At 37.9% G+C, this 12,499-nt stretch overlaps 1 protein-coding gene and 1 long non-coding RNA gene across 3 annotated transcripts; both read left to right on the top strand.

Moving 5' to 3' along the window:
* The first annotated feature begins 1,118 nt into the window (after positions 1–1,118).
* Positions 1,119–11,801, top strand: bdl (borderless). Of its 2 annotated transcripts, none has more exons than XM_012366938.2 (12): positions 1,119–1,893; positions 2,577–2,719; positions 4,735–4,963; positions 7,441–7,607; positions 7,684–7,828; positions 9,098–9,372; positions 9,629–9,763; positions 9,840–10,099; positions 10,234–10,409; positions 10,486–10,530; positions 10,616–10,795; positions 10,880–11,801. In XM_012366938.2, the coding sequence occupies exons 1-12, from the start codon at positions 1,839–1,841 to the stop codon at positions 11,101–11,103; spliced, it is 2,034 nt and encodes a 677-aa protein (XP_012222361.1). In that variant the 5' UTR covers positions 1,119–1,838; the 3' UTR covers positions 11,104–11,801. The 2 variants fall into 2 exon arrangements, with proteins under 2 accessions (XP_012222361.1, XP_012222362.1); XM_012366939.2 differs by having other exon boundaries at positions 7,471–7,607.
* On the top strand, positions 7,848–9,053 carry LOC136999796 (uncharacterized). Its single transcript, XR_010890114.1, has 2 exons — positions 7,848–8,628; positions 8,708–9,053. It is a non-coding gene; the product is annotated as an uncharacterized lncRNA (long non-coding RNA).
* Positions 11,802–12,499: the final 698 nt, after the last annotated feature.

Raw genomic sequence — 12,499 nt, forward strand, 5'->3', positions numbered from 1 at the left:
ACGAGGAGAGTCGTAGATTTTATGAATGTAGGGATGTTAAACAGATCGTAACGGAAATCATTGTCTTAGCTAAAAGAGCTCCGCAAATGACAATTACGCCATGTAGGCGTATAAATAAAAGGGTTCAAGGGACCTTTTGACATGTCGTAAAAGTTCATACTCTCTCTCTCTCTCTCTCTCTCTCATCTATTTTATGTTTAACTACTTTTTATTACGCGAGTTACTCTTCGCATATTGTATTATTCATTTATGTAAAATTAATATTTCTCTTTTAAGCGTGAATATCTGTCTTTATACACTTTTCAGATACTTATTATTTTAAATAAAACATGTCACTACTATTTAAAAATATAACTTACAGAATTTGCATCTAAACTTGTGTCGTTTAAAGAGATCAAAGAATTGTGTATGCAATCGGGTGTAGTGAACTTTTAATCTCTACTTGCATCACACGTGGGGCTTAACTCTCTCGAATCAGCTTTGACCAAGAAAGAACAGCGATGAAAGAGCACGAGTCGGCGACCGAAGATAAATTGAATGCAGGTTAATTCTTCCGTTCTCATTTGTAAGAACACGACCCTTTGCACGTCTCAACAGGATTGCATATAAAAGATAATAAAGAACAAAAATCAATGTGAGTCTGTCATATTCATCATATTTACTGTTGACAACCGCATTATACGTTAAACACTCTATTAATTGTTACAAAATAATAGAGATCTAAGAATATGTGAAAACAAATATATAACATAAAAGTGTATTTATCCAAAATGAAAATTATTTAGTGTTAAAATTATTCCTATTACTTTTTAAAACAATTTTCACATAAGTCATCATAAATGAATAAACGCGTAAAGTATACACGCTGTCACAATTTCCCTTCAATTTCCCAAAATCTACGATGTTAGAACGTAAAGCATTATTTCTACATCGAGCGATGCACTCATTCGAGGAAATAAAAGGGTTCGGCGTTTCATGATGCTGTGTTATTTTTTTTTACGGGATCAAAGTAATCACATGTAATAGGTAGGTCACGTTTTGTGCAACGCCATTCATTCGTATCGCCATGGGTGTGCCAAAGTTTGCATTCAACACAAACCGGAGCCCGTACACACCGTGCCCGTAAACGTAGAATCGCTATACTTGCTCTCATCCCCCTCCCGCGTATCACCGCGGTCCATCCACCCTCGCAGCCCCCTCCCGGTTACTCATTACTCTTGGCTCTTCGTATCCGCTTGGATTGAGCGAGCACAGCACGATTACTCGATCTAGTGTTGCCTCTGAGCTACTTCACGGTGGACCAGTCTGATCTCAGATCAAATTGTGCATCGCTCCAGCGCAAAGTACCTACTGCACTTTCTATGCCTCTTACTGTTCTGCGGTGTCAATGACCTCGATGGTCACATCGGTATTCTGAATGAAGGGTTGAATCAGGGTATAATGAAGATTGATCTCGATTCGATAATGTTCAAGTAATAAAGTCAGCGCGACTATCGAAATAGGCCGTTGGATATCGAAATAGACGAAGACGAAGAGATACTGGAAGAAGGAAGTGTTCACGGGAAAGATCCTCCGTCTCGGTCAAATCGTCTCAGATTTAATTCAGAAAAGGCAAGAAAAATCGAGAATGATCAAAACGAACACCTATGGCGTGAGAGTGACGCGTGCTAATTGAGCTCAAAGGTAGTGGCTGATATTCAATGAGTGCGGGTGATGACAGATGTGTCGGTCGTTGTCGCGGAGTGTGACCTATCGCCGTTTCTATCAGCGCAACGAACCGATTGCGTTGAAACAACTTAAATAAAGTGAAAACGTGAAATTAGGATTGAAACGCAAGGATGAACCGCGCCGCGAAGTTCTATAAGCTACTGGCAGTCTTCCTCTGCTACGAAGGTGAGGAATTTTGGAACCAAAAGTCCACTCGCAACATCTAGTTAAAAATCAACCCTCGCATTTGTCCGAGTGACACAGAAAAATAAAAAAAGAAAGCAATTGCATGTTATTTTACGAGCAAAGAGTGTTGTATCAAGAAACATAAACTCAGCATTTCAGACTATAATGACTATGGCACGATTCGCTGATTGTTTAATATGAGACACAAACAAATGAAATTCGATTATCGAGAATTGCACGAGTATTTCATTTCACTTAAGTAGTTGCAATAATTTTACTCAACCTCCGCAACATTAAAACTTGCAAACACAACGAAAAAAATAATATATATAAGTAACCATAAACATAATATTCTTTTAAAAAAACAATTAATTCTGTCTACAAATTATTTTCTTCGATGTTGTCTGTTTTTCACATATTCGACTCACTTATTTCTTGGGCGCAGAATCCTGTTTATACTAGGGGACAGATAGCAACAACGTATCGTTTTAACGCGCTCGATCGTCACGCATAATCCGGCGGAAAATTACGCAATCTCCGGAAATTAGTCCCAATGTGTAATATCACTTTACACGCGACGTCTTCTCGCGCAGACATTTATCTACAATGTTTCGCCGTCGGTAGATAAATAAAAATTCATCGCAAGATATGCGAAATAAAACATTTAAATCGCCGGTTTTCAGCCTGCAGCTATAGCTTGATCCTAGAGGAGGACAAGGAACCGAATTACCTTACGGCCGGGGTGGGAGAGTACGCGGTGTTCAATTGCGATCTCGATTTTCCGCACGAGACGCCGATTCCGTACATTCTTCAATGGAATCGCGACGTAAGTATAAGCTCGTAATCTTATGCCGATAACGTGCAGTTGAACCACCAAAATATTTTGATCATCATAAAATCCTCATCATGTTACTTTTATGTTGTTGGCGAAACATCGTTATTATCGAGTTCACTAATTGCTATATAATTTAATCAAAACGATATATTCGCATTCGTAAGATAAATGTCATTGAAAAATACGCAATACGTGTACTAATGGAAAGTAGTATTCAATCACGCTATACATTGCGTAATCGAATTAATATTCCACGTATGACGATTTTACCTTGAATCAAATGCACGTATTAATTATGCGGATATTTACTGATTGTAAGTAATTGTAAAAACTTCAATGTAGACACGCGATATTTAATGTAATATTAATTTCTGCAGTGCAAATAATAGATTGCTCGGAAAAACGTAATACATATCTCTTGGTCATCTAAAATTATTGTAATAAAATAATACATAAAAAACTAAATTCTTCTTAAAAGACTATAAAAAATGTAATTAATGCAGATAAAAAACAACAATCTTGTTTTATAAAATGCGCAAATTGCAAAATATTAATTTCTGCAGTGCAAATAATAGATTGCTTGAAAAAACGTAATACATATCTCTTAGTCATCTAAAATTATTGTAATAAAATAATACATAAAAAACTAAATTCTTCTTAAAAGACTATAAAAAATGTAACTGATGCAAATAACAATCTTGTTTTACAAAATGCGCGAATTGCGTAGATTGATAAAAAAAAGTAATTTACTCGTACAATCTACGTATACTTAATATACCGCACGTTATGTGGCAATGGACTGATTGAATATTAAAGAACGTGAAGATTGTTAATCAGTTGATTTACACACTCATCCGTTTTCTGACAGTGACGAGAAGGAAAAAAAATCAAGGTAGGGCAGGTTATTCGATTTCTTAGAATATATCTGATTCTGTTGACATGATAATCTATCTAGATATGGATTTCAAATAGATATATAATACGCGCAAGAGGGAACCCGACAACATTGAGCGTCACGATAAAACGATAGCAAGTTATTTTCATGGTATCGTCATATCGGTAAAAAAGAATTATTTTCACCAATTAAAGGAAATCAATAAATAGATATTTAACAGTATACGCGATCTCACAAAAGACTCTCATCGGCAAGAGAGACACCCGATTCTCGCAATATGGCTGGTAAAATGGCTAAGCAATGAATTTGCCCGAGTGCAAGTCTTTGCGGATGTCACATTGGATTGCCGTACGACGGAAACGGATTGCACGTGGTTACCGCATAGAATCAAGTGGAACTTAACCTGATTGGTCCCTGATGCGTATGCAAAACAGGTGCTCCTTCCCTCTTTGTCTGTCCGTCGTGGTAATTGGAGTACGGGACGCAAGGCTGCATTATATTTAGTCACGTTCAGTCTGCGACATGAGGGGTCCATCCAGTAGGTCACTGTTAATGCATTGTCAGATGATTAAAAGCGATTAGCGCCATTTTCGCCCCTGCCAGCAGACGTACATATCCTTGTTTCGAGGATTCTGGACCCGTCGTACAATACGAGAAGTGCCAACCGGCATACGAATCGAGACATCGTGAATGACATGGCGAATCTTTGATCATTGCGCTGTATTACGCTTTATTAACGCGGTACCATGCATTAATAAAACAAATTTAACATTAACTTTTTCCGTTGACTCATATGAGTCTTGCATTCCGCGAAAGGATGAGCCAATTAACGGCCATCGCTGCAAAATACTGCTATCAAGTTACGCGGTGTAATTCTCCGAAGACGTAGGTTCGCCTACGATCGCGTACAAAAATTCTGTCGGATAATGAAATATTTCTGGAGAAGAAGCTAAACTGAAGCGCGAAAAAGTATTAAAATCGTTTTATAAAATCATTTTAATATATTTTAGCGAATGCAAAACCTTATAGAGTTCATTCCAATTTACTAAAAACATACATCTTAATCGTTAAGATCTTAATATAAATAGTTTCACTAACATTAATGCTTCAGGGTCGCACGGTATTCTCTTGGTACGACGGACAGGCGACAGTGGACAACCGCTACAAGAGTCGCATACATTTGCTGGACGATGCCGGCCATCGTGGATACGGTCAGGGTAGTATAAACCTCACGAATATTCGCGAAAGCGATCAGGGCTGGTATGAATGTAGGGTGATCTTCCCCAATAGAACGCCGAATTCTAGAAACAATGGCACGTGGTTCCACCTCGCCATTGATGGTAAGCCTATCATTTACAATGATATTTGCATGCGACGAAAATTGTAACAGGGTGAACGGATATACAGTCTGTCAAACAAGAGCGTCGGCTAGATTATTTTAAGAAAAAATTGCTAGAGGGCTCCACTATTATGGTATTCGTTAAGGAAGGGGGAAGACTACTACGCTTTATTATAAAAACGCCAGTATTATTTTCCATTGTGATAAGAATACGTGATTTATAAAATGAGTGCGTCGTATGTTAAACGTTTTGAGGCAGTGTTCTTGTGTACTCACAGTAAAGGACCTAAAATGACTTATAAAGCTGCTGCAAAATATATGCATAAGTCAGAAGACTTTGTACGGAAGTGGGTAATACGATACAAAGAATTAAAAAATGTTGACGATTTGCCCGAGAGAGGAAAAACGCGAGGGACGTCAAAAAAAGAAGATAAAGTCATTTTAGAATTATTTCAGCAAAATCCTCTGTTGACATTGCGACAAGGACAAAAGTTATTGGCCAAAAAGAAAGTAAACATAAGTATAATGACTCTAAAAAACCGATTACATGAGGCGAACATCTCTTGGCGTAGCACGATACTGAAACCTTTCCTCAAACCAGAGCATGTCGAAAAGCGACGTTTATGGGCTACGCAAAATTTAAATCGTGATTGGACCAATATAATTTTTACTGACGAAGCGTCTTTTTACACATGGGTTCCTGCCAAACACGCATGGTCTTTTCCGGGAAAATCGCCTTTACAGCGCACTGTTAAACATCCAATTAAGGTTCACGTTTGGGGATGCTTCAGTTTCTACGGTTTTGGTTCTTTACACTTATTTACTTATAATCTAAATGCTGAAAAGATGCTCGAAATCTATCGGCGAGCATTATTAAAGTCTGCTGAGAAATGGTTTGGATCAGATAATGAATCGTGGATACTACAAGAGGATAATGATCTGAAACATCGCAGTAGGTTGTGTACTGCATGGAAAGCCGAAAATGGTATTCAGACTTTGGATTGGCCTGCGCAGTCGCCTGATGCGAATCCAATTGAAAATGTGTGGGCCATTATTAAGAAAAAGCTTCAAGGAAAGCGTGTGTTCACGTTAAAACAATTGTGTCGCCATATCCTAATTATTTGGCGGTCATTACCCCAACAATATGCAGAAAATCTTACAGAAAGTATGCCAAGACGATGCCAGCGAATTCTCGATAATAATGGAGACTGGACGACTTACTAAGTAAATGCGTAATAGTGTTTTTAGTACACTTTAAATTAATCTATCAATTTTTGAAAAATAATAATTTTTCTTTCAGATATGCAGACGACGCTCTTGTTTGACAGACTGTACATAAATAACAGAAATCTGCTAATGCATTCATCAACTAATTATTATATAATTTTCTTTCGGGTACACAAGTGCACCCGTTAGCATGTAGGTACGAGGATACCTGCCGATGCTACCACAAGGATGCAATAAAGTATAATGTGTTAACACAGAGTTTGATGCCGACTAACAAAGGCTGATCGTTAATTAGGTCAGTCCGACGTGCGAGTTAACCGAGCTTATAACTGTGAAATTTGTGTCCTAATTTTTTCGCAAGTAGGATGTGAGTCTTCAAACTTAATCGCACCTTCGACATTCTTGGCCCCTTTAAAGCTCAGAAGACAAGAAAAAAAGCCGATCTTGATTAAGGGGTCACTCGGCGTTTCCTCTTTCTCATTTGATGCACTCGTTGCGTTTATTACACGCACTGATATTCCGATAAAATAATGTTATAAATTATTTTTAATAGAATATTAAACAAAATAGAATAGAATAGAATAATAAAATATTGCAAACTATGGTTGCATGGTGTTTCTTCGTGGACAAATAGTTTATGAGAATCTTCATCGATTAAAAAATTAATTTCAGAAATTAATGAAAGCTGTTTATGCGCCCCCCCCCCCCCCAAATTTTCAATTTATCGATTGTATTAGTTAGAAGAGATCTCACGTCGTGAGTCAGTAGTTAACTTGTCAGACAGAATTCCCGTTTTTGTAGTTTAAATTCCATTACATGGTACGAGAGAAGACTGAGTCACTCGTATACTCGAATAACAGCTTATTTATCATGACATACTGCGGAAAGCAGTTATTCCCATGCTCAAGTAAATTCAAGGTTGTGCCCTAAATCAAACATTACGTTACGTAATTCTCACATGATCTTAAAAATTTTCGTTCCCGAATAGTAGTTTATAACGAGTCCAGCTACCATGCATTTATGCAGCTTACGGTGATGGCGCGCCATTAACTGACGCTAATGGATTTGTTTTATTAACGCGTATGCCGATTTACTAAATTGAAAATGCAAATAACTAATTGTCTATCACGCGCCGTTAATCCCGCTAATACGGAACAATCGGGGATAATTAATACGAACAAAGAAACACTGTAACCCCGCTGCTGCTTACTAACCTGAACCTGGGCAGACTCGTTAAATCGTTCAACCTAGGTGTGTCGCCGATTGCGACGACTGTTCCAGGTGATACTCTGCTAACAGTACCACCTGTCAATAAGACTGCCATGGAGGGCGATACGATCACTTTTGACTGCGTCGCTAAGGGCGAAGGGACAATTATAAACTGGTTTCGCGAAGGAGTATCGATACCCGAAATACAGGTGAAAAATTTACTCGATATATTTTATGTGCTCTCGACACTTAAACGATTTAGTGCCAAATTTATTATCGCAACAGGATCTTAGAAGAAGAGCGTCCACCGGCAGCGATGGAACGTTGACGATAAATTCAGCTGCTATGGGCGACCTTGGGGAATACACCTGCGTGGTGACCGGGGACAACGGAGACCAACAAAGCGCTTCAGCCTTTCTCAATGTACAATGTGAGCATTATAGCAATTACCTGTCGCGCCATGCTATAAAATTCACATTTATGACTAATAAACTTTTTCACATTTATAAACTAATATAAACTTGTGTTACAAGATTTGGAAAATTCAGCAATCGAACGTCTACCTTACAAATTACCGTTTTATTTTAGGTATGTTGACGACATACTATTTACGGCTCCAGAAAATCATTTAGACGAAGTTTTGGAGACATTCAACTCAATGCATAGCAGATTACAATTCACATTGGAAAAAGGAATAAATAATCATATCAATTTCCTAAACGTTAAACTAATATCGGAAAACAATTTGAAAACTAGAATTAAAGAACACAAGTCGGATATAAATAAAAGAACGGGATCCCCTTCTGTCATTTCTTGTCATAGATTAGAAAAAAACCATGAAATGGATTGGGAGAATGTAGAAATATTAGACAAGGAAATGTCTTATAGCAAAAGGCTTATTTCCGAGATGTTGCACATAAAACGGCAAAAAACGAGTCTCAATAAGCAGAACGATACTGAGTTACTGCCAAACTTGTATTTGCCAGTTCTCAATTTGTTTACTGCTTAAAGATCACTCACTCTCCCACCACGAATCTCCTTCACATACGAGTTCTCTAATATATCCTCTATTATATTCAACTAGTTTGCCATGTCCACTCAAACGACACGGACCTCCAATATCATTTTTAGCAAACTGACTCGTTACACCGAATAGTTTTGGTTCTTAGTTTTTTTAAAATAAGAAAGTTTACACGAAAACACAACATGACGGTACTGCTATGCATTGAGGTAAGAATATTTTTAGTAATTTTAATAAATAACAAGTAATATAAAGATAAAAGTAGACATTGGTTCATGCTGGTTTTAGAATAATTGCAATCAACCACAATTCAAATCTTAAAAAGGACATCGTGTATGTTTAATGTAAAACATGATTTCCTTCCTGATGATCTTAAGATTGGTGTTATTAGAAGAGGCATGACTTTCAAGATGTGTTGTCCTTCTAAACAATTTTTAAATGTAACGAATATAAGAAGATTGTAATATCCGAATTAGTTTTATAAGTAACGATTGTTTATTAATATGTTCCGAATTTTATAATAACTAACTACTGAAGATGACCACAACCAGATGGTCGAAACGTCTAGATTGACCTAAACATTTGTTATAATATATTAATAAATTAAGCACGAAAATCCAGCTTGGGCTCTGTAGCTTGTTGTTAATAATTTATTAATATAAACTTCTTCACTCGCAGATAAGGCGAAAGTGATTTACGCACCCCGGGAGGTCTATCTTCCGTACGGCAAACCAGCCCTCTTGGACTGCCATTTTAGGGCGAATCCACCCCTGACGAATCTTCGCTGGGAGAAAGACGGATTTCTCTTCGATCCCTACAACGTGCAGGGTGTCTTCTACAGACGAAACGGATCTCTCTACTTCAGCAAAGTGGACGAGACGCATTCGGGAAGCTACAGTTGCACTCCGTACAACGAGCTGGGCACCGAAGGACCTAGCCCTTCGATCTCTGTAGTGAGTATCCATCATCGTTGCTCGAGATGTCACAATACGGATTGTATAAAAAAAGAAATTAATCAACTGCGATAACATCAGCATTAAGATCATTGACCAGTTAGCGGCGAATGTTAAACGCTCTTTTATTCTCTAATTGTGAATCCTCGCATGGTTTCTAGAACGCAGCCAAACAGATTTTTCCTCTTATCTAATAAACGAAATTAATATAAATTGCTTAATATTTATCAACGCTTGCATGATTGAATTCTTGCAGATAGTACAAAGACCGCCGGTGTTCACGATAACGCCGCAACATTTGTATATGCGAAAGTTGGGCGAGAGCCTGGAGATTCCTTGCGACGCCAGAGACGGCGATGATGCGCATCGACCTACTATCGTATGGTACAAAGTGCGTTGTCCTGATTGTTAAATAGATCAATTGCGTAATAAATTTGATATGTGATAACAATTCTTTTCGACAAAAGGATGGATCGCCTCTGTCACTTGACAGAATTATTGTAACCGGGGGTAACCTCACAATAGAAAGGATTCAAGAGCACGATCGAGGACTGTATCAATGCGCAGCCAGCAACGAAGCAGCGACAGTTGTCGCGGATGCTGAATTAATGGTACTGAATGTCCCACCCAGAGCGCCGTACAATCTAAGCGCCAACAGTAGCAAAAATGCCGTCACTCTCACTTGGATACCCGGATACGTAAGGCCGAAAATGGAATACTCAGTATGGTAAACTAATATGATAAAACTTATTAGCGCTTATTAGCATTTATTAGCACTTAATTAGCAATAAAATGTTAAATTCTAAAACATTGCTTGGTAAAAAAGATCTTGCTTGATCTAAAATAACGTTTTACGCGCAGGTACAGACCTACGGACACGTCAGAATGGAGAACCATGAAGATTGTCTCGAGGAAGATTACAGAGGCGACGGTAAACAATCTTAATCCGGGACGAGAATATGAGTTCATGGTATTAAGCCAAGACAAGCACGGTGACGGGATGTTTAGCAAAGCAGTTCGGGTATTTACTCAACCAAGTACGACTAAGTAATCATTATTTTAACTGTAGTGTAAAGCAAGTTATATAAACTAACAATTTATTTTCATTTCCAGGTTCTATGGATGACAACTCACCGTCAGAATATCGCAGTTCGCACGGTAAGGTAGAAGCTTGAAGATAAATTTTAACATAATGTCGATCAAATAATATTTTGGAGCTAAAATATATACAAATCTATTGTAGAAGAGAGCATGGGACCACCGCTAAACGTAAGAGTTCAAGCCACAGTTGAGGGATACTTAGTCACTTGGGAGCCACCCGAGTACGGCAAGAATCAAGTTAGACTTTATAGTGTGAGATGGTTTAGAGGACCATCTGAATATTTATACGGAAGAGCAGAAACCACAGACACTTATTATCTAGGTGCGTAATTTCTCATGAAATAATTATCAATCAATAATTTAGTTTTACTAAAATTTACTTAAAATTTTGTAATGATTACTCCAGTGAAAACTTTGGAGGAGGAAAGTTTTTACACTTTCGAAGTGGCGGCGATGTCTGTTATCGACGACATCGCGATCAGTGATCGAGTCCGTTTGGAAGTGCCCGCTTACCGTCGCAACAGAGCGATTTCCATGGGAATCGTCGCCGGTATAGGGTTTTTAGCGGCTGCTCTAGCCGCTGTGTGGTGGGCGAGAAAACGCTTCTGTCAGCCAACCAACGAGAAGTAGCCGAGCGAACACGTGGGAAGCACATGTGTGTACTCAAGCAAGATAGCTATTCGTGCGAGCTCATAATCGATTATAACTATTCATAAAGCTCGTGCGAACAGCCGCGAAACGAGTCGCTATAGAGAGAAATAGCAATACGTTGCGTTCGTGAATAAAGAGCACAGTCTTAACTCAGTGCGAATCTGCTTTGAAGGTATAGGTCTTCAAAGCTCGTTAAAAAACAGACGCGTAAATAAGAAATACAATGTAATATCGAGTATATATACAGCGGCGATGAAGAGCGGAATTATTATATTAGGGCCACGGCTCTTGAACCACCCCTGTAAGCGATTTTATTTACCGAGCTCTAATCTAAGTTATTGTTGAGTGTTCTTGCATCGCTAATTATATCATACTTTGTGTGTCGTTTAACAGTTTTATTAAGTAATTGCACATTATAAATGACTAGACTTCATATGCGAATTACAGGTCGTCGACCGTCAATTACAAGATCGTGTATCAAAAGAAATCATGCATGCTTGCGACACACATTGCACATTTTTTTTCTACTGTACATAAATTATGTCCGCCGATATGCACGGAAGTTTTATTTTTTTTCATTCTTGTTACTAAGTGTACTAATTTTATTCGGCACACACACATTGTCACATATACCTGTATAATAGTTTCAATTAACAATAAAGAGAAGTGCGAAGGTATATATTTTTATGCATTTTTTTGTGCCAGTCATTTAATAAATATCACCTTACTTTTTGAATATCGAATATCTCATTTATACAATTATATACTTTGCAAAATATTTTCCAAAATAATTTATATATAGTACATATTTATTTTATCCATTGAAAAATATTTCTACAAACGCGCTACTTCAATACAGTCGATAAAATTTATATTTATATTGTGTGAAAAGGTAGCATTGTAGCGAGTATTGCTGCTCTGATAAACTTTATCAACGATTTAGAAATATTTGAACTCGCTCGTTCAAAGTCCCACGCTTGACATGATTCATTATATTTCAAATGAATTTATATATGTCTTAACATGAAAATATAGCTGTAAACAGCTGATGACATATCTGGCATTGTTCGTGGCTGCGCCACGTGTGCTATTCACAATATATCATAGCAGCACTAAAGGCGTCTGGATTGTTTAGACACAAGATCACATCTTGCAATTGGCTTATATGCGTCTCACATGACTACGTCCATATCTAATCTGTGCGAGGATGACGAAATACCGAGTACTCTTTGCCAGCGAGCATTGACAGGCTTCGTAAGCGGCCGACCGATACTGGGTAATTTACAAAAAGATAGTATTTCTACATAAGTGGATAACTTGACGTCGCCTGTCGGATCATAATGGCTTCTTCCAGCAGCAAACCGCTGGAAATGAA

Source organism: Linepithema humile, chromosome 4, assembly GCF_040581485.1.
Source record: "Linepithema humile isolate Giens D197 chromosome 4, Lhum_UNIL_v1.0, whole genome shotgun sequence".
Taxonomy (NCBI): domain Eukaryota; kingdom Metazoa; phylum Arthropoda; class Insecta; order Hymenoptera; family Formicidae; genus Linepithema; species Linepithema humile.